The sequence below is a fragment of the Sus scrofa genome, chromosome 18 (genome assembly GCF_000003025.6).
Source record: "Sus scrofa isolate TJ Tabasco breed Duroc chromosome 18, Sscrofa11.1, whole genome shotgun sequence".
Taxonomy (NCBI): domain Eukaryota; kingdom Metazoa; phylum Chordata; class Mammalia; order Artiodactyla; family Suidae; genus Sus; species Sus scrofa.
The window spans coordinates 28,858,445-28,882,168 of NC_010460.4; the positions used below are offsets into that span (position 1 = coordinate 28,858,445).

General features: G+C 35.1%; 1 protein-coding gene across 1 annotated transcript in view; it reads left to right on the forward strand.

Moving 5' to 3' along the window:
* ASZ1 (ankyrin repeat, SAM and basic leucine zipper domain containing 1) overlaps positions 696-23,724 on the forward strand; it is a 51,788-nt gene continuing 28,759 nt past the window's right edge. The window contains exons 1-4 of the mRNA XM_021079021.1: positions 696-865; positions 1,257-1,356; positions 5,160-5,282; positions 7,696-7,807. Coding sequence (XP_020934680.1) covers positions 755-865; positions 1,257-1,356; positions 5,160-5,282; positions 7,696-7,807 — 446 coding nt within the window. The 5' untranslated portion in view covers positions 696-754. The remainder of the gene's footprint in view (positions 866-1,256; positions 1,357-5,159; positions 5,283-7,695; positions 7,808-23,724) is intronic.

A 23,724-nucleotide genomic window follows, 5' to 3' on the forward strand; every position in this document is an offset into this window, starting at 1 on the left:
AAATTGAGTTTGGGCCACTTTCACCTGGAGGTGTTTGTATTATTTACTCCGTGAAAATTTAAATCTTCTCTTCTCTCCAACTCTTGATCCATCCTCTCCCCCTTCCTCCCCTTTCTTGACTATTTCCTTTAGCGGACTGACACCATCTGGCTGGGAAAGTGTTTTGAATTTCTGAAGTTTCTAAATCTACAATGAGAACTGACATTACATGAGACTTGAATTCTCCTGGCTCTTTTGTCAGCTCCCGTTTGACTGCTGGCTTCTTGAATGTACGGATAATGCTCCTCAGGGATTCATTCTGGCCAATAACACCGGCCAGGGGACACATGTAAGTGTGGCAGGGGGAGAGGTGAAAGCGATGAGAGTGAAAGCTTAGTTTTACATGACATCGTGCCATTTAAATCCTCATTCTGCTCCCGCTACCACTGGGCAATCCTTAAAGAGCAGGAACTCCATCAAGCAAATACCCTAGAAAGAATGAAGGGTAAGTCCCCAAACGGAATTGGAAGCACCAGCCAGGAGTTCAGATTCGCCGGCCAGAAGCATCAGTTTTCTCCTCCCTAGGTCTCAGGGTCACGGGAAAGGGGCCGAGGCGCGGCGCTCATCTCGCGCCTGCGCCCGAGGGCCCAAGGCCCCAGCGCTTCCCGCGCAGCCCTTCCCGCGCACCCCAGTGCGCAGGCGCGGAGGCTGCGCGGAGGAAGCCCGGGAGGAGGAAGCCGGCGGGCGTGCGGCCCCTGCGGTGGGAAGTGGCCCGATGGCCATGGCGGCAGGCCAGCTTCGCGGACCTGCAGTGGCCGGTGGAGGCGAGAGTAGCGAGAGCGAGGATGACGGCTGGGAGATGGGGTATCTCGACCGGGCAGCCCAGGTAGCAGAGGAGGCCTTGTCTTGACCATACCGGGATCGGCCTCCCCTGACCACGAAACCTCTTAATTCCTCACCTGCGTTACCCTAAATTTTTTTTGCGGTGGAAATACAGGCATTTTGACAACAAACTCTCAAAGTTTCCCTACTGTACTTTTCATCAGATGTGCTGTAGATTGTTGATGTAGCTCTTTACTTGGGTTTGGTCCCACCGTCATTGCCCATTCCCTTTAAAATAATTTTAGTTATGAAGTATTCACAAACTTTGTATGTTGCCTCCCTTCCCCCCACCCTCAAAAAGGGATGTACCCCAAACCAATCATTATCATTTCCTGAGGCAGTGGAAATGAATATATGTGTAACAAGAAACCTTTTTAACTTTTTGCTTTTTTTAGAAATTAAAGGGCCCGTTGCCCGTGGAAGAAAAGAATGAAACGTTTAAGAAAGCTTTGGCCGCAGGAGATATTTCATTGGTGAAGGAGCTTCTAGATTCTGGTGAGAGTTAAGGGATAGTTTCCACCTAACATAATTTTCTCGGTTCACAAGGATTCCTTATTTTAAAAGGTTTCTGTAGCTTTTCTAACGGAAGCCCAGTGAATGTTAAAGTGTCCTACATGGCTTGACTCAGTTCTGCCTTATTTTCTTCTTCTAACCACAAATTTGGAAGGTCATGCTGATTACCATCAGTTCTTGCACCTTCTTCAAAAGATCTACTCTGGAGTTCCCGTCGTGGCTCAGTGGTTAACCAATCCGACTAGGAACCATGAGGTTGCGGGTTCGATCCCTGGCCTTGCTCAGTGGGTTAAGGATCCGGCATTGCCAGTGAGCTGTGGTGTAGGTTGCAGACACGGCTCGGATCCTGCGTTGCTGTGGCTCTGGCGTAGGCCGGCGGCTACAGCTCCAATTAGACCCTTAGCCTGGGAAACTCCATATGCTGTGGGAGCGGCCCTAGAAAAAGCAAAAAGACAAAAAAAAAAAAAAAAAAAAAAAATCACTACCTGGATGCCTATTCCAGCCTGTTGGCTACTCTGTGCTTCCTTGGGAAAGTCATTTAAACTTCTGGATCATCAGTTTATGTAAAACATCATAATTCTGTGCTCTGTCCCCTATCATTTTTCTCTGTGTCAGATATTTTTTAAATTACCTTGACATGGAAATGTAAGTTGTTGACAGTGATTGAAATTATCACAAGAAGTAAGAAGCATCAACCATTTTCTTGTAAATACAAAACAAAACATTAGTACACGAAATTACATATATAAAGCAAAATGTTTTTGTTTTATGCTAGAGCTGCTGCGTAATTTTTGTGGAAGATAAGTCATTTTGGAAACGGTACAGTTCTGGATGTGATCTCTAGTCCCACCATTTAATGGCTTTATAATCTTGACCACCTTAGGAAACCTCCTAAGCTTCAATTTCCCCCTTTTTAAAACTGGAGTGCAGTGGAGTTCCTGCAGTGGCACAGTGGGTTAAGGATCAGTGTTGTCTCTGGTGATGCAGGTTTAATCCCTGGCCCAGGAATTTCCACATGCTGCAGGTACGACCAAAAAAGAAAAAAAAAAGGGGGGGGATGCATTAAATCAAAGGTGTTTTTTTTTTGTTTGTTTGTTTTTTGCGGAGGAGGGGTTATTAAAATGAAAGAATACATATAGCTCTTAGAACATACAGGTATTATATAAATATTAGCTATTGTAACAAATAAGGACTGTGTGACTGTGTACAATAGAACTTGAGTTCCTAAGTGAAGAATTAAATCGAATAAAATTTGAATAATTAAAAGAGGACTAATACTAGGATATGCACACATGCAGGAGTGTGCGCAGTGTTGTGTGCGCAGTGTTGGATGGGATGGAATAGGTAGAAATTTATATTAGGAAAGAGAGTTTGCTTTGGGAGTAGTGGGACTAAGTGCAGTGAAGTGGTGGAGGCTGCTGAAGGATTAGGACTTGAAAAGAGCCCACTGATAAAGTATTCAGTCAACCTTTTAAAATTAGTCTTTAATTACAAAAAAAAGTTCATTTTAAAAATACAATATTAAATAGGTATAAGTAGAAAAATATCTTTGTTCTCACTTTCACATCCATTACCCTGAAGTCTCACTTTCACCGGTAACTAGTGCCTCCTGATTTCCTTCCAAAACACTTTAAAAAATATTTTCAATTTTTGGTTTTTCAGTCACACATATTTCTGTACCAGTTGAAAGGTTTAGTAAAAATGAAAGCTCCTTTTGAGTCAGCCAAAAGGAGTTCAAAGAGGTCTTCAGTTTTTGATATTCTCCTATAAACTAACATTTTCAGTTCTCTTTAAATTATTAAATATTTTAGACATTCAAAAAGATAAGGAGACTTATATTCCCCCCCTCCCCGGGGATTACCACTCTCCTAGAGTTGATATTTATCATTCCTGCTTACTATATATGTTTCTACTCCCCAAACAATAGAGTGTTACTTTGAATGTTTTTGAGCTATAAACATATTAGGTCAGTCCTTTTAAACTTATCTTTACACCATGCTCAGAGCATAATATGTTCTTAATAATTTACTTTTTTTGCATTTAGAGGCGATGATTAGTAAGAATTTTATAATAAAGTGCCATATTTGCCTATCTTTTCATATTTTTTTAACTTTTGTTGTCACAGTTTGAGCAGTGATGTCAGTAAGGAAAGAAAAATGAGAAAACAAAATGATCTTTTCTCTGATGTCATTCATATGCTTTCAGTTGCAGCAGTTTAAAGAGGAAAGTTTTTTTAGAGAAGACAGCTTGGGCCAGCAGTATATGTATGTACTAAGATGGTTTATGTTGTTTTCTCCCAGTAATTATCATGCACCTTATATCAATTAAAGTCAAACAATGGGGAATTTAACATATATAATTTTTCAGCTTATATTACTTAGTATTCCTACAGAAAAAAAAAAAAAAAGTGCGTCCTCCCCAAGTCTGTATTCCTTCAGTGATCTGGCCTTCGTCTTTGCAGATGGAACTTGAGAGCCAAAGACTCTAAAACCTACAAAATGTTAAAGGCAAGCCTGTATTCAGTGTTTTTTCATATACAGGTTTTCCTTGTTTGAAACAGAAAAAATGTTTTATTTTCTTTGTTTTCTTAAGATTAGCAGATATTTCTTAGGTTGAAGAGATGGTTTGCCACTTAAATCTTGATCTCTTTATAGAAAAGTCCTTACTTAGATTTCATGGGTTTTATTTACTGCCTCATTGACTTCTTGTCCTTGTATCATATCTTCCTTGCTCCTCCCCAGTCTTAGATTCAAACCTAGATCATTTCCACCATTTTTTTTCTTTCTTATGTGGCAAATCAATCAGTGCTATTGAGGAAAATCAGATGACTTCAAGGATTTGTGTCATTAATGATTTGAGAATTTTAAGGTCAGCTGACTCTCATCCCTTCCTTAGCAGTAATTATTCATTTCTTCCTGTCCCACTGGTAGCTATTTAAAACTTTATCCTATTCCTCAGGCCTGATATTTCATCTGTGCCTCTCCTTATTTTAGTTCACTGTCATTCATTTGTCTAAGTCAGAACTTGATAGTTATTTTCTCTTTGTTCTTTTCCAACATTCCTCTACCTCAGAGTAATTTTAAATTCTAATAACCCCGCCTTTGCAGTGGCCTTTTGTATTCCTTCTTCTCTTTCTCTACTGCCTTTGCCCTGACTTTTACATAGACTTCTGGCTTCATAACTGATTCTTCATGGCTCCTATCCCATTCTCAGCAGTGGTACCTATATTGTCTTTATGGTGTGTAGATCCCTGGATCACAAAGTTCAGTCTATATTTCTTAACAGAGCTTTTATAATTTAACTCTGACCTGACAGAGTTAGCCTCATATTTAGTCAGTCACCCATGTTTAAGTTTTGCATTGGGAAAGAAGTTAAGGGAGTTTAATAAGGAACATAGTTGGTATTTGCCACCGTAGAGATGTATGATAGTTTACTAACTCAAAAGACTTTTTGCATCTGTGAAACTTTTTCCAACTGCCCTACAGAGAAAAAGGTAGCACATAAAACCCTGTTCTAATATAGATACTTAGTATAATATTATACAATTAAACATTTATCAGATCTAGTTTCTTGGAACAGAGAGAGACTTAAGTTAGCTATTTGATCAAAGTCTGTATATAAGTATTTTCTATTTTTCTGAAGCCATTATTACCAAGAAATTTGCTTCCCTTATAAAGTACGAGGTATTTGTCTCCACATGCAGTGCTTTAAGCTTATCAGGGTGACTGTTTTTGTTTGTGTTTTTTGGTGGGGAGACTTTTAAAAGCTTGTTTTTATATTGACAGGCATCAGTGTAGATTCCAGCTTTCGGTATGGGTGGACTCCCCTTATGTATGCTGCCAGCGTTTCCAATGTAGAGCTGGTTCGGGTCCTTTTGGATAGAGGTGCCAATGCAAGCTTTGATAAGGGTAAGATATTTTAAATATTTTAAATAGGTGAACATTTACTTTGTATATTTTTCTGTTTAGAAGTCTAATTATATTCTGTCTGGGTTGGTGATCTGTACTTTCCATGATCTGTTTTCATATATTCATTTTAAAGCCTTTGTCCTTGAAAATAAATGATAATAAGGGTAAGATGTTTGAGCTAACTTAACTGATTATGTTTACTGTGATTTTCTTGGTTCTCAAGCAGCTATTATGCAAAGTGAAAAAAATATTAAAGCAATTAAAAAAAAATCTTGGAGTTCCCATAGTGGCTCAGCGGGTTAAGAACCTGACTGTCTCTGTGAGGATGTAGTTTCTATCCCTGGCCTTGCTCAGTGGGTTAAGGATCCAGCGCTGCCAAAAGGTGCAGCTAGGTCGCAGATGCAGCTCAGATTCAGCACGACTGTGGCTGTAGCGTAAGCTGGCAACTACAGCTCTGATTTGACCTCTAGGCTGGAAACTTCCATATGCCACAGGTGTGGCCATAAGTATAAAAAAAAATCTTATTAGTTATATAAATAACATTCAAAACCAAATTAGAAAGCATGGATATTTTGAAAAACTCTCCTGCCAAAGAGGTAGATTCCATTTATATTATTGTTATAACTGGTCATGTTATTACTATACGCCTTTAACTAGTATGCTAGAGAGTTTTGGTTATTTTTAAGGCAAAATTCATTGAAAGATAACATTGAAAAGCTAATAACTTAGTGGAAAATGGCTTGAAAATCATCTTTGGAATTTACAACTCTGAATTATATCAGTTAAAATTGTTTAAAGATAATTTATTAAATCCGTTTGATTCTGTCTTTGTTATTAAATAATTTCTACTCGGTAGTGCTCTGAGTCCTTCCGAAGAATAAGAATATATGTGCAAATCCTATTTAATTATTATATTGAATTACTGATTATATTTAACATGCTTACAATAGATAAATTCATAATTCAGATATAGGTTTCATTTTAGAATTAATTTTCATATTAATTTTGTACTACGTCAGGTATTGTAAAACAATTTCTATTCTATTTTCTCATTTATATATTTTATATAAATTCCCATCTTATCCAGTTTTATTTTTAATCTCCTGCTGTGATAGATTTTTCTTTTTTTATTGTATCATTTCAAAATATCACCCATTGAAAACTATAGTTAGGAATGCGATTTTTGAAATTATATAAAATAGTCTATTCAAAAACTTGAGTTTTTTTTCTCTGCTTCTTGTAATCACAGGAATACCTTACAGTTATAAAACACTTCCTATTTTTCCCAGCATGTTCACATGAATTATCTATGTATCCCACAATGGCTCCATCACTTAGAGGCCGGGTGCTAGGTCTACTAAAATAATAAGCTATCACTGAAGACGCAGCTTGTCAGTGGCAGAACTAGGACTAGAATCTGTATTTCTATATTTGGTCAGTATTGAATCACTAATGTAAAGCATGGCTGCCATGTCTTTTTTTTGTCTTTTTGGGCCGTCCATATGGAGTTCCTGGGCCAGGGATCAGAGTCGAGCCACACTTGTGACCTATACCACAGCTGTAGGAACTCTGGATTCTTTAACCCACTCTTCCCAGCTGGGGATTGAACCTGCATCATGTGCTGCAAGATCCTGCCGATCCTTTTAGGCCACAGCAGGGACTCCAGTTTTTAATTCCCCAGTTCTTACTTGAGAATTGTTTTTGTTTTGTTTTTTAATTTAACCTGTATAGCAGAGATTAACACAACATTATAAATCAACTATACTTCAATAAAAAATAAATTAAGAAAATAAAATAAATGTAAAAAATAAATGACTAACGGGGGGGGGGGCAGAGAGGAAAACAAACCTGATCTCCATTAGTACTCTAGGAGCCAAGAGAAGTGTTTTAGGAAATGGGGCAAGCAAGAGAGATCAAGAATAAAAGGACTAAAAAGAAACCAGTAGGTGTGGCAGTTAGAACATCTTCATCAGGATGGCTTGAGCATGAGCCATATTTCAGTGCGTTGCCAAAAGAGTGAAAAGAAGTGAAACCAGCAAATATCTATCACTGTTTTTTAACCATGTGTTCAAGGCGAATTTTAATCAACCAAAAACTATTCGACTCCAGGCAGTATTTCTGTACACAGTCCATGCACTGAACCACTTTCCTGTTCTCTTGAAGAAATGACAGTAGAGAAAAGAAGTTAGTAAATAAATGATCAGTTTACTTAGGAAATTAAAGTGGTTCATCCCTGATCTCATTTTGGGGGAAAGGAGAACAAAGTTATCTGCTAAGAACAAGAGACTTGAGAATAGGTTATAGAATTTTAAGAATGCTAAAAAATATTTAGAATTTTTTGAATAAAAAATAAATTTTTTGAATAAAAATTCTAGATGTGTGTGGGGTTCTCCTGATTTTCTTTTCACTATAGATAAGCAAACTATTTTGATAACTGCATGTTCTGCTCGTGGCTCAGAGGAACAGATCTTGAAGTGTGTAGAGCTGCTACTTTCAAGAAATGCTGATCCAAATGTTGCTTGTAGGTAAGAACCTTACTCTTTGTTCAGAAATTATGAAGTTACTTTTCTTTGATTATCTGCCTGTTAAACATATGAAAGCATACTTTTTTAAAAATCATGAGCAATGTGTGTTTACTTGGCCATATAGCTAATGAATGAAAATAGATCCATAAGGTCATGGTTTTAGTTGTATAAGATTATCAAAGGAAGGGCATATCATCAAAGTAGTCTTTCTACTCTTAATTTCTAGAGGGATATCCTAAGAAGTTGAAAGAGAGGGAAAATAGAACAATAAACTATATCATTTTCCTTTGAATTACACACTCAAAAGAATATGATGGTTGAGCTGTAATAGTAAAGCCTCTTAACTTAGTATTCTCTCTGTATAGCACTTGCCCACTAAACAATTTTACACAAATACTAAGAGTTCCAGAATAATATATCAGAATGTTTCCACTTTCCTAAGACTTTTCTAATTAACTATGTTATATATCATGTATGTAAAACTGCCCAGATGCATAGAAGATAAATGTAAATATATCTTGCATCTTTTGAAATGTTGATAATAAATTAGATTGTTGAAAATTTCTGCCACTGACTTCCTTCTTATCTGGTCCCATCTTTCTGTTAAATCTGTTTGTTTTATCTAATTTTCAAAATGAAGTAAGAAGTAGCCCATTCAACCGAAATATGTCTAGTATGAATGGAATTATTATTTATACTTCATTAATGAAAATAATAAAGATGTAATGCCTGATACGTAGAAATAGCTGGATTTGACTCTAGAAGTTTTTCTTTTTCCTAATTTAGCTTAGTTTCTGTAATCTATACAGCAGCTTTGGAAGGTATTGTACAGCTTTAGATAATTCCCAGATCTTTTCTGAGATGCAGAGATTTTGATTTAGTAGAGTGGCTCCAGCAAGGTCTGTTTGGTCTCCCAGTGGCTATTTGGCAATGTTTGGAAACATTTTTTTTTTTTTTTTTTTTTTTTGGTCTTTGCTATTTCTTTGGGCCGCTCCCGTGGCATATGGAGGTTCCCAGGCTAGGGGTCGAATCGGAGCTGTAGCCACTGGCCTACGCCAGAGCCACAGCAACGCGGGATCCGAGCCACGTCTGCAACCTACACCACAGCTCAAGGCAACGCCGGATCGTTAACCCCACTGAGCAAGGGCAGGGATCGAACCCGCAACCTCATGGTTCCTAGTCGGATTCGTTAACCACTGCGCCACGATGGGAACTCCTGGAAACAGTTTTGATTGTCGCATCTGGGAGATGCTACTTGGCATTTAATGGCTAGAGACCAGGGATGCTGCTAAACAACCTGAGGACAAAGAATTGTCCATCCCAAAATTTCAAAAGTGCCAAGGTTGCAAAATCTAGTGTGAGAAAAGTCAAAGCTTATAGAGTAGATAATCTGTATTTAACAAATAAAAATTTAAAAATAACTGGGAAAGAGGCTACCTGCAAATTCTTAGCAAGTCAATCCACAGGCACTTTTAATCTGTCATTTATGGTATGATCCCTAGGTAGGTATAACTTTTGGATCTGATTAAACCTTAGAATTGGGAACTTCAGCATACCTTGCTAATGTAAACTTCAGTGGGCACTGTAATACTGATTTGTACTTTTAGAAGTGGCTTATGATAAGATCAGCCTTTCTGGAGTCATCGAAAATTGTTTTTTTGTTGGTGTTCTTCAGTTTTTTCCCTACTTCTGTAAGACACAGATATTGAAGTCATTACCCTCCCAATCACTTACTATCTTGTAAACACACTAAAAGAGAATTCAAGCAAACCAGTATCATAGGTTCTAGACTATTCTGCTTCCTCAAAAACTAGAAGATGTCCTTTAGATACATAGGGAATATTTGGAAAAAAACATATTTCATTTGAATTAAAATAACACAAGGTTAGCATCTCAGGCTAAAATTAGAAGGCAACCACACAATTTCCAAACTGAAAAACCTAGAAAAGTTGATGAATTTGAAAGAGCATAAGATTTAGATTGGTATGTACTCAACCAAAATAGAGAATTTTAAAACATGGTTGAAGAAAAGAGCAATCTGAGAGTTCCCTTCATGGCTCAGCAATTAATGAACCCGACTAGGATTCATGAGATGCAGGTTCAATCCCTGGCCTCGCTCAGTGGGTTAAGGATCTGGCATTGCTGTGAGCTGTGGTGTAGGTTGAAGACGCGGCTTGGATCTGATGTTGCTGTGGCTGTGGTGTAGGCCGGCAGCTATAGCTCTGATTTGACCCCTAGCCTGGGAACCTCCTTATGCCATAGGTGCAGCCCTAAGAAGCAAAAAAAGAGGAAAGAGAAGTCTGTATCTTATTAACAGATGTGAGAAATAGCTGATGAAACAAGCTGTTCAACTGTTTTTTATTTTAATGCTTGAAGCATAAAGCAATAAAATGATTGAATTGTGTTTTCTTGTAGAAAATAAAGATCTTGATAGCGCTGAAGAGAGTAGGTCATGGCAAAAAGTGCTTTTAGGTTGCACATTTTACGAGGATAGCATTAGTGGACCTGTAGAGGTAGCATGCTGGCTGTATAAAAGAAAAAATCTCAGGACATAAGACGGTACAATGAAATTTGGGGAAATTTTATAGATAATTCACTAGCAGTGGCAAACAATGAAACCTATTAGAAGTTCGGGAGTTTTAGTGTCATGTATCAAATGCCAGAAGATATAAGGTATACATGAGGGAACTATTATTCAGATATAAAAGAGCAAAACATATTTAGATGAATTTACATTCAAGCTGTTGATATAGCCTCTTTGGTTGAACAGTTCTTCTGCTGAGAAAAATTACCTCTCAAGAAAAAGAGAACAGAGGGAAGAGTAAACCGTGAAATATAAATGGATAATTTTCGTGACAGCTTGATGGTCATATACTTGCCAGCTGCAGAGGAAGTTGACCTGTAACTACTTCTTCTCTTTTTTAAACTAAAATAAGATCACTAGTCTTATTTCATGTAGTGAAAATAATAGAAAAGTCTTAGATGTCAACCTCTTAAACTAGAATGCAAAAGTCTCAGTTTTGGTATATCAAGTAGCCCAGAAGCCCTTCTGATTTCTGTGGATATAACTCAAAAGACAGTCTTAGTTTGCATATAATATGGAAAAAAGAAAAGGAGGGTTTTACCTGTATTAGGAAGATAATTCTAGATTTTATAATGGAGTGAGTCACTTAAATAAAATGTATGACATGGTTTTGTATGCACCAAAAGTGAATAAAAGGATAAAAATTAAGAGGAAATTGTAGGATTCCCTATATACTTAAAGGTCTTACTGAATGGTACTGAGGAAATTCTGTAATAGTTAAAAATTTTTTATTGTGTATAATTTACATTCAGTGAAATATTCAGATTTTCAGTGCACAGTTGGATTCGTTTTGACAAATTCTTCCATTTGTGTAACTCACACCCCAAAATAGAACTTTTCTATCATCCCAGAAAGTATGCTGAAACTTATTTCTATCACTATAAGATTATTTTTGCTATTATAAAATGTTACATAAATATACAGAATTTTTGTGCGTATCTGAATTTTTTTCACTCAAGATAAGTGAGATTCCTCCATGTTGTGTGTATTAATCTTTTTTTAACTTTTTGCAGAGTGTTACTCCACTGTATTGATAGTCTGTACTAATTTAAAGAGGTATGACAAAGTCTTTATGGCCTGACCAAAAATAACTGACCCAGTAGTTCAGAGAATCATCTTGGAAATTGAAAGAAAAGACAGAATAGTCTATTTATTTATTTATTTATTTTTTGGAGGAATTCCATTTATTGTGAATGCATTCACAATACATATTTATTGGAAGGCTCAATTATTCAGTGAGAAATACTGAGTGTTTATAAAATTTTTAGAAATGGCAGATTCACAGAACATGCTAGTAGAATAGTCTATTTAAAAAGCTGTTAAATTGTTAGAATACTTCAGCAGGTGGAACGGAAAGCCTGGTAATGCTTGCTCTGTGCTCAGGCAGCGTGAGTGCTGACAACATGGTACGTGTTTCTTTATCCCTAGCAGCTCTTGAAAGCAGGTCCAGGTGCCTAGAGCCAGTCCCTTGGCTTGGCTTCCACAGTCATCTTCATCTCACTCCTTTCTTGAACCCTTCCCAGATTCCCATCTTTTCCTCTAAAGTTTCCATAAAACTATTAATTCCTACCTTTCCCTTTTTTCTGGAAAAAGCTTTTAAGTTGTAAAATACTTATAACATGAAATGTGCCTTTTTTAAATGTACAGTTCAGTGTATTTTTTGACTAAACTTTCGTCCCAGGCATCTGAGGCTTGCAGTTTTTTTTGAGTAATGCCTACTTTTCTAGGCTTAGTTCTTAGTTAAGCTAGAGACAAGCATTTTGTCACTTGAGATAGCTCTGACTGAGCACTTTATGTAATGAATGCCTATTGGTGTTTGTTGTTTGATTTGCTTCAGCAAGCTGTTTATGTTTGTGGGTTGAACATCAGTATTAGTAATTGCTCTTATCATTTACAGCTTTTCTTTTACTCCCTTAGCCATTGTTATGGTGAGCATTTAATAATATTCAAATTTATTAAAGATTATTTAAAGGAGCAAATCGCAACTGCTTTGAAGTTATATGTTGTTCCCAAATTTTGTGTATGAGTAGCCTTTCAGATATGCTAGTACATTTAATTCCTACATGTCCACGTGTTTTGGCAACATTTTCTTAGTTTTTTCCAAATTTCTCTGTTTCATCTTAAAAATGTCTAATGAGGAAAACATCAATTGAATGTGGTAAGTATTACTGAGATATCTCCATTTGCCCCTTGAACCGTTATTATTACAAGCGTCTTAATTTTGGGTTGACACTTTGGTTCTGGAGAAGTATAATCCACTATCTCTTTAAATACTACCTCTCCTGTTCTCTTCTCTTTCTGGGTCTCTGATTATTTGTCTGTTAGATTTTGTCACTGTATCCACAATGTCTTTCGTCTTTATTTTCCATCTTTTTCTTTTACTATGCCACATTCTATATAAATAGCTTCTTATCTGCCTTCCAGGTCACTGAATCTCACTTCACTAGCTTCTAATTTAAACTTATCAATTGATTTTATAATTTCAGTTACTTTTTTATTTCTAGAAATTCTTTTTGATTCTTTTTAAAATTGGCAGGATAATGAAGTTATAAAGTGTTATAAAGAAGTTTATAGCCTTTTGTTCTTTAAAAATATTTTCAAGCTCTAATTCAGAACTTCTTTAATAAGATAAACATATGACCTAGATGAAACAGTTAAAAAATCTCAGTATCTGAGATTTTTGTGGGTCTGTTTCTATTAGCAGTAGTTTCTCATGCTTCTCACTCATGACTGGGTGCTAGTCATTAGGTTTTAAAACTTACTCGTAGGAATAATATGAAGCTTAGGATGATCCATCAAAGAGGATTTTGTATATTTTTTAAAGGTGCATAAAGCACTGTTAGTCCAGGACTCATATAATTTGAGTTTAGGGGTTGAAGTTCCCTGGAACATTTTTGTGATGAAAACCTAAACAGCTGGTTTATTTCTGGTTCATCCTCAGCCTGAAGATGTAGTCCTTAGAGTCCCAGCTTAATGAGTCTTGAGTATAGTTTAGTAAACTCTACTTCATAATGGCCCAATGCTTTGAATTTTGTTCATTTTGAAGTCCAAAGCAACCAAAGTCACAGCTTAGTTTTACATTGGGTTCTCATGAACTGCCAAATACCCTCAAGGTGAAAGCAACTGTTGAATGCTAAATTTGTTAATTCACCTCTTTGGGGATTTTCCACCTAGATTTTGGTTCAGTAGTTCTTTGATATCTTATAGTTCTTCAGTCTTTAAGAAATTAAAAAAATTTTTTCATCTAGCTATTTTAAATGCCTTCACAATTTTTTCATACAATTTTAATCCAAGTTATTTAGCTTGCCATTACTAGAAGTAGAAATCAGCATCTTCTAAATTTTTTGTTTTTTATTTATATATCTTTTGTCATCTCTTTAACACTTTATATTCCATGTAAACTTTTTAAAAATCTTGTTGGAAATGGCATTGCTTTATTACTTAATAATCAGTTAGATGTTACTACACACAGTTCTACCTTGTTTTTTTATTACTTTTATTAATTAAAAAAATTTATTTTCCTTCCTGTGGAATAGGAAAAAAAACTGACAACTTGAAAGCCATTTTTAAATTAACCACACTTCATTTTTTATGTTTCTCTTGGATCTTGCCACTGACAATACTAAGTGTACTGTGTCTAGCAAATATGGAAATTTAATTCTGATTTATTTATTTTGGCTTCAGAATTTGTTTCTGGGTTTAGGTTTTTTGTTTTAAAATAAAACATTTATTCAATGTTTCCTGTGTACCAGGCACTATGTTAATTGCTGTTAAATATGTTGTCTGATATAACCCTTACTGCTCCGTGGTAGATGGTATGTTATTTTTGCAGAACAGAAAGTTGGCACTCAAGTATTTAAGCCTTTGAATGTGTCAAAGGTTTGGTAAGGAAATTTACAAGTTTGATATGAACAGGATCCACCATTGGAATATATTTATATTCCCTGTCTTATCTATGTTGAGGATTTTTTGACACAACCAGTTTAAATAGCATGTCTTTTCTAATTGTTGCCAAACACATGTTTTAAATTGCCTTATCTCTAGGCTTTTCCCTCTTTCCCTAAATTATTGTAGATACTTGAATATTTTCACTTGACAAACTCCACAGATTGCAAAGGGAAGTATGTGAACAGAAAAACATTATCACTTTAATTCAGTATAATTGTATTTAGCTCTGAAAACAAGATGACTTTTGACTAAATTAATTGAAAGTTGACAGTTGTGCCATACTGTGGACTTTATTATTCCTTATTTTTTATATTAATGTAATAACAGATGATATATTAAAGTCTAAACATTCCATATTAAACTATTAGATACATGATAAAGTTTAAAACCCTCTTCAGTCTAGCCTTAAATTTGCAACAATTTTTATTGTTGGAGTAATAATAAGCCTTTAAAAAGTATATATAATTAATTTCTACTTTTAGGAATTGTGTGCTTTTTCCTCTAGTTTACTAAAACGTTTTCTTATATTTAAAAAGATATATTTTCTTTACATTTAGAAGGCAATTTTTCTGGCAGACGAGTTTGTTATATTCAGAATGCTTAGTCATGAGTTAAAGGTTTTGTAAAATGATGTGGCATTTTAATTTCAATAGATGTTTTATTACCATTGATAAGACAGCACACATTAACTAATGTCCAAAGTTTTGACGTAATCATTGTGTGATTGTTAACTTGTTGGATGTTATTGCCTTTACAGAAAATACTCTGGGAAAAATGTTGCTTTCTTTATCACAGTATAAATTTAGTTGTAAATGTCACTGGAACAGTTTGGTAGATAGAGGTGTAATTTTAGATTACAATATTAACTTGTTTTCTAGTTGTAAGTAATGATCTGACATATCTTTGCTCTGAAAACATAGGCAAAAGTAATAAAATATTTTCAGAAAAGAAATTTTAAATAGCTTATTTAGAAAACATTACTAGGAATTATCATTTCATGATTTTTAAATTTTTAAATAGATTGCCTGTCCATATCCTGTGCTCATCTTTTTATTTACCTGTCTTTATCTGCATACAGGAGCTGTTCTTATATTTATCGGTTTCACATATATGCAAATGGTAACCCATATCTTAGTGTCTGTTACCTTGTGTATATAGGGCATAGGAGTAATTGCTATAAACATATGTGAGATCTGCTTGGTCTTTTTGAAAGCACAGAATGGAGAGGATAGGGGTGAGAAAAGCTAGCAGATGAAAGCCCTTGGCCCTCATCTCTCAAAACACGTGCACAGAAACCCTGATTAAAGCAAAAACAAAAACCTTTCAAATTCTGATTTGACTTTATCTTATTTGTGTCTGACTCCAGTGTTACATTGTGTGCTCAATACCAAAGCTTCTACCTGAAAGAAACCATTCAGTTCTTCTGTTTAATTGTGGTCACATGGTCATATCTAACTTCAAGGGAGAGGGAAGTACAATCTTACTGTGTTCACAGAAGGAGAATCAACAATATTGTTGGGTGGACAGCCCTGGTGATTTACTATGTCACCCTACATGTATTTTCTTCATGGCCATAATAATTGTATTTCTTTTTTAATATATGCTTAAAGCAATAGTTAATTTTGAATTTTGAACATAAATTTATACCAAGAAAAATTGCTATTTATCTCACACTTTTTCCATTCACTTTTTTTACTTAATGAATTTTATTACATTTATAGGTATACAACAATCATCACAATCCGTTCACTTTTATATATAATGTGTCCCTAATTTGTTCTTTCTTTGTTATATCTCTCAGATTTGTTACAGTTTTGATATTTATCATCCCACCTTAGGGGTGACTTTAATAGCCTCCTAATTTATACACACACACACACACACACACACATAGATATATATATATATTTTTTTTTGGTCTTTTTGCCTTTTCTAGGGCTGCTCCCACGGCATATGGAAGTTCCCAGGCTAGGGGTCTAATCGGAGCTGTAGCTGCCAGCCTACACCAGAGCCATAGCAATGCGGTATCTGAGCCACATCTGCAACCTACACCATGGCTCACGGCAACGCCGGATCCTTAACCCACTGAGCAAGGCCAGGGATCAAACCTGCAACCTCATGGTTCCTAGTCAGATTCGTTAACCACTGCGCCACGACGGGAACTCCCTAGTTGATATTTTTGATTGCACTCTCTACTTTAGTCAATCCTATATGCTGTTAGCTACAGAACCTACTTCCTTTAGTCTATTGGGTGAAATCCAAATCTCTCCATAATATGATCCGACCTTATTCTCGCTACTCCATACAATTTCAACTGTGTTCCTTAGACATGTAGTCTTTCCTGCCTCTTATGTTTTGTTTTTGTTATTCTTGAATTTGGAATATCCTTTCCACCCCTCATTGTGCATTCAAATTATGCCTTCAAGGGCCAAATTAATAATAGTCTGTTAAGCTTCCCTATGTTGTTATAGCCTAAAGAGTGCTTTTTGTTTAGAAGCTGTGATTTTGGGTGGGTGATTGTCTTGTTTAGCACATGTTTATACATGTCATGTATTGTCCTCTCATTGTTTCATGTATGAAAGTCTTAATTTTACTGTAAGTCACTTGACTACCATGGCACTATATGTATTTTTCAGCTCCTTCACAATTATTTCATGTAACATTTATCAGCTTTTTTATTGAATTTAATAGATTTGATACAGAATGATAATTTGTATAATTATGAAACTTAACTGAAACATATCATTTATGAAGTAGTTGATATATTAGTCCGTTTATACCACAGAAAGTACGAACCATGACTTAGAGCCTGAAGATCTGGGTCTAAATACTATCTCAATGACTTGTCCAAGCTAATATGACTGTTAAGTCTTTTTGAAATCTTTGAGGCTCAGTTTCTTCTACCACTGAGAGATATGATACCTAGCCAGCTAGCATGATGTCTATGAAAATTTTTAAAAGGTAATGAATATGAATATTGCCTTTTCATAGTACTGGGGCTTAACTAAATGTTACATTTACTTAAATTGATAATATTTCCTGTGCTGTATTGAGAGCCATTATTTCCAAAATGTTAATTTTTTATTGATTTATAAACTAAACTAATACAGATATATACTATTTTTCTTTAAAAATTATCATTTTAATAAGATATACATAAATGCATAAGTATATTAATTCTTATCTGTTGTGACTAAACATTTAAAAAAGATTATTTCAATATGACAGTAATATGGATTATCATTGCTGTGGGACAGGAATAAATAAGCTAGAAGACACTGATGAAAGAAATAAAAGATGACACAAATAGATGGAAAGATATATCATGTACTTGTATTAGAAGAATTAATATTGTTAAAATGAACATACTGTCCAAGGCAATATACAGATTCAGTGTTATCTCTGTCAAATTACTAATGGCATTTTTCACAGAACCTGAACAAAAAAATTTTAAATTTGTATAGAAATACAAAAGATCCCAAACAGCCAAAGCAATCTTGAGAAAGAATGGAATTGGAGGGATCAAGCTGCCCAACTTTGGACGATACTACAAGGGTACAGTAATCAAAACAGTATGGTACTAGAGCCAAAACAGATACACAGATCAATGGAACAAGATAGAAAGTCCAGAAATAAAACCACATACTTATGGCCAGTTAATCTATGACAAGGGAGGCAAGAATATGCAACAGAGAAAAGACTGTCTCTTCAATAAGTGGTGCTGGGGAAACTGGACAGCCACATGTAAAAGAATGAAATTAGAACACTCTGTAACACCCCCCACAAAAATGAATTCAAAATAGATTAATATAAAAACCAGATACTAATAAAACTCCTAAAGGAAAACATAGGCAAAACACTTTTTGAGTATAAATTATAGCACTATTTTTTGTATATATCTCCTAGAGTAATGAAAATAAAAATAAACAAATAGGACCTATTTAAAATTAAAAGCTTCTGTTTAGCTACTGCTGAAATTGGGCCTCTCCCTAGTGCCACATAGAAACGCAAAGACAGTTTTGGATAAAAGACAAAAAAAAATAGGTTTTATTGCTTTGCCATGTAAAAGAGGCCAAGAATGGTCAAAAGATCTAAACAGACATTTCTCCAAAGAAAACAGACAGATGGCCAAAAAGCACGTGAAAAGATGCTCAACATCCCTAATTATTAGAGAAATGCAGATCAAAGCTACAGTAAGGTATCACCTCATACCAGTCAGAATGGTTATCATCAGAAAGTCTACAAATAATAAATGCTGGAGCAGATGTGGAGAAAAAGGAACCCTCCTATACTATTGGTAGGAATGTAAATTGGTTCAGCCGCTATGGATAACAACATGGAGGTTCTTTAAAAACTAAAAATAAGCGTTGCCTGGCGGTTTAGCAGGTTGGGGATCCAGTGTTGTCACTGCTGTGGTGCAGATTTGATTCCTGATGTTGGAACTTCCACATACCGCAGATATGGCCCAAAAAGATAAATAAATAGACCTAAAAGAGTTACCATATGATCCAGTGATCCCACTTCTAAGCATATCCAGAGAAAACTCTTAATTCAAAAAGGTACATGCACCCAGGTGTTCATAGCAGCATTGTTTACAGTAGCCAAGACATGGAAGCAACCTAAATGCCCATCAACAAATGAATGAATAAAGATGTGGTGTTTGTGTATATGTGTATACATACAAAAGGGAATATTGTTCAGCCATAAAAAGAGTGAAATAAAGCCATTTACAACAACATGGATGGACCTAGAGATTATCATACTAAGTGAAGCAAGTCAGACAAATATCATATGATACCACTTATACATGGAATCTAAAAAAAATGATACAAATGAACTTCTTTTAAAACAAATAGATTCACAGACATTGAAAACCAACTTAAGGTTACCAAAGGGGAAAGGTGGGAGGGAGGGATAAATTAGGAGTTTGAGATTTACATATGCACAATACTATATATAAGCTAGATAACCATCAAGGGCCTACTGTATAACACAGGTAACTGTACTCAGTATCTTATAATGGAAAAGATCTGAAAAGATTATATATATGTGTGTGTGTGTATAACTAAATCACTTTTATGTACACCTGAAACTAACACAACATTGTAAATTAACTACACTTCAATTGGAAAAATCAAAAAAAAAATTTTGAACATAAAGGATTGTTAAAAAGTTTAATAAAGTAAAATGTACTTAAATCTCAAAAATACCCAAATATATTTTATGTATTATGACAGATTTTTCTACATATTAGCATCTCTGAGATTGGTATGCCTCCAAAACTGATGGTGTCTTAGACCAAATGAAATATAGTAATTTGTTGCTTAACCTATTTTAGTAGTTTTGTCTTAATGTATATTTTTTGTATTCAGGAATGACCAGTGGTATTAGAAGTCCTAGGAGAAGTTAACAGTGTAAAAATAACATTTTAAGTTTTCTCTCGTAAGATCATAGCTTTCAAAAATTAAGTTTTTTCTTATTTAAACATATTCTATTTTAGCATTTTCCCACCAGAATAGTTACTTTCTATATATTAATGGTCTGTGCTGAAGAATTTTAGTATGATTACTGATGCAAGTGAAGCATAAGATATAAATAATTAATATATTTTTCCATTATACTACCCTGTATACACATACAGATGATATTTTCATTAATAGGGAATATAGTGCTACAGTTATGTTTCCTTTTGGAAAATCTTCCCTTATGCCAGTGTTAAAGCAATAACCTTATGAATATATGGAAATGAATCCATTCTTGCTGGGAAAGATTATATCACCTCTTAATACATCTCTGTGGAAATCTGCAATTATTAGGACCTTTTATTTAGTCAGGAATTTATTGGATCCTAATCTTGTGAAGATACTAATTTTTAATATCCATTGGCACTTATTAAAGCTAATAGAAGACATAAACATTAAGAGAAGCTATGCAAAACTCCATATCAAAGCTATAATTCATATAGTCTTTGAAAGTTATGTTTTGCCTAATGAATCTAATTTTGCTTTAATTATGTTTTAAATAAAGTAATACAGGCCCTTTGTATCCCCCTCAGTCATACTCACTTTTCTTCCTACTTTCCCAGAGGTAACCAGTCTTATAATTTGCATGTGTGTGTATATTTCCTGCCCATGTTACAGTATATATTACATATATATAGTCATCCATCCCTCTGTAAAAATTAGATAGTGAAATCTGGCATATCTTTTAATTCCACTTTTTTACTGAGATATGGTTTATAAAGTGAAATAGCATAGATCATAAGTGTACCTTTTGAATTATATATTTCTACCCATGCAGCTCTCACATCTCTTTCAAAATACAGAACATTTTCCATTACTCTAGGAAGTTCCCTTAGGTCCTTTTGAAGACAATTGCTTGAACCCTAGAAGCAAAACTCTTATTTTTTGTCTCTCCTGAGTTGGTGTTTTGGTTAGTACATCATACATTATATACATGCTTAGTGTCTGAATTCTTTAATATAGCATTTTTTAGATTTGGCCATGTTTTATGTATCAGTAATTTATTTCTTTTTATTGCTAAGAAATAGTCCAATATATCAAAGTTTTTTTTAATTCTCTTAGTTTTCCTTTTTTATTGATTTCTAGTCCACACCTATCAGAGAACATATTCAGTATGATTTTAGATCTTTGAAATTTGTTTAGACTATGGCCCAGCCTTTGATCAGGTTTTGCACATGTTCCATGTACACTAGAAAAGAATGTAATATGGCAGTAGTTAGGTGTGAATGGTCTATGTGTATTAGTCAGACAACATTTATTAGTTTCATTGTTCATATCTTCTAAATGACTAATAATTTTTTTTTGCTTGTTGTTCTACCAGTTAACTGTAATTTGTATTTTGTTGAACTTTTGCTTTTAAGGCTACCATACTCCTGATGCAGTAACCTTTTATTCTTATGAAGTGTGCTCCTCTGTATGCTTAGTAATTATTCTTTATTGTAATATACTCTAATACTAGTATAGTTATTATCAGTTTTCTAGTGTTTGTGTGATATAGCTTTTTCCATTCTTTTGCTTTCAACCTTTTCATGTTTTTACCTAAGCAACATGTAGTTCTTTTATCTAGATTGATTAATAATTGTTTCCTTTTAATTGGAATATTTAGTCCATTTGCATTTAGGGTACATATTGATATATGTTCCATTTAATGAGTGTTCTTTTTTCTAAGATTGTTTCTACATTAACTTTTTTCTCCCGCGCATATGGAGGTTCCCAGGCTAGGGGTCTAATCGGAGCTGTTGCTGCCAGCCTACGCCAGAGCCACAGCAACGCGGGATCCGAGCTGCGTCTGTGGCCTATACCACAGCTCACGGCAATGCCTGATTCTTAATCCACTGAGCAAGGCCAGGGATCAAACCCACAACCTCATGGTTCCTAGTCAGATTCATTAACCACTGCGCCACGACGGGAACTCCTGAATTAACTTTTTTATTATTCAGTTTTCTGTCTTGCTAGTTACTCATTCTTCTATTACTCTTTGAATGGCTACTCTAGAGATTATAACATGTATTCTCTACTTCTTAGAGTCTATTATAAATTAGTACTTTTACCAATTCCTGGACAGTGGCAAGAATCTTAGAATATTTTAACTCTACTTGTCCATCCCACCTCTGTCTTGTGCTATTATTATCATATATTCCAGGTCTATATGTATTTTAAACCTCATAATATATTATTAGTATCATTTTATGGTTGTCAATTACATTGTTATTATTTACTTTTATTTAGATTTACTCACATATTCATTCTGGTCCTCCATTTCATCCTATATTTTGATATTTCAGTCAGAGGTTATTTTTCTTCTGAAAACCTTTCTTCAGTGTATTTGCTGGTAACAGTCTTTTTGTTTGAAAATCTTTTTATTTCACCTTAATTTTGAAAGTTATTTTCATTGAACATAGATTTCTAGGTTAGAAGTTAACTTCCCTTGGTATTTTAAAGCTATTATTTTATCTCCTAGCCTCCATCATTTCTGTTGAAAAGCTGTTAGTCTTATTGTTGATCCTTTGAAGGTATTGTATTTTATCTTGTGATTGTTTTTAAGATTTTCCATCTGTCTTTTGTTTGGGGAAACTTAGCTATGATAACCCTAGGTATAGTTTTCTTTAAATCTGTTCAGCTTGGGTTTCATAGAACTTGAATCTGTCATTTGTACATTTCATCGTATTTCTAGTATTTCTTGCAGATACTACTCTTGCCTCATTCTCCCTCTTCTCTCTGACTGAGATTTAGACCATTACACCCATGTCACAATACATCTTATAACATAGTTTCCTGGGTACTTCTTCCTGGCCTGGCTTCCAGGTTACTAATCTTCAACTGTAGCTAATCTGCTATTAAACCCATCTATCACCTTCTTAATCTCAATAATCCTATTTTTCAGTTCCAGAATTTCTACTTGCCTCTTTTTTCCCCTAAAATTCAGTTCTTTTTCTTCTTTTTCTTTTGCTTTTTTTTGGGGGGGGGAACGAAGGGGGCTGTACCCATGAAGTGTGGAGGTACCCAGGCTAGGGGTTGAATTGGAGCTACAGCTACCAGCCTATGCCATAGCCACAGCAACTCCACAGGGTCCGAGCCCTGTGTCCCACCCACACCACAGCACATAGCAATTCCGGATCCCTGACCTGCCAAGGGATCCGGAATTGCAAGCCAGGGAGCAAGGCCAGGGATTGAACCTGCATCCTCATGGACACTAGTCGGATTCGTTTCTCCTGCACCACAATGGGAACTCCCAATTCTTTAATTAAATTCTTTTTTTTTTTCTTTCTATTTTCTGGAACATATTAATCACATTTTAAAGTGTATCTGATACCATCTATAGATCTGTTTTTGGTATTTCTCTTTTCTTTTGGTCACTTGGTTCTGTCTCCTAAAATCCCTAGTAATTTTTGATTGAATACTGGATATCATGTATAAACATTTGTATGGTTCTCTTTCCTTCCAGAAAATATTTAATTTTCTTCTAACTGGTGGTAAGAACCTTGATCTAATCAGGGATCACAGTGGTTCAGAGCTGGGTGTGTTGGGTTTTAGTCTGTTTCCCTTACAGCTTTTCAGTGGTCTCAGCTCAAACTTGGGTGTTATCTTGAGCCACTCTCCCCTTAAAGGTCATGAAGGCCAAATTTTGTCTCCTTATTTTTATAGGAATGCTGAAAGTCCTTCTTAGCTTTTCAGCCTCTTAGCAATTTATAGTCTTCCTCTCTCCCTCCTCCATATATTTTGTGTATTTTTAGGATCTGCAGGTGCTTTAAAAGTAAACGCCCTTTTTTGCAGGGCCACTTTTCTGCTATTCCCTTTTTTCCAGACTCTTAATCCTTGAAGTTCTTGGTTGGTAGCCCATAACTCCAGTTTTTGTGTCTCTA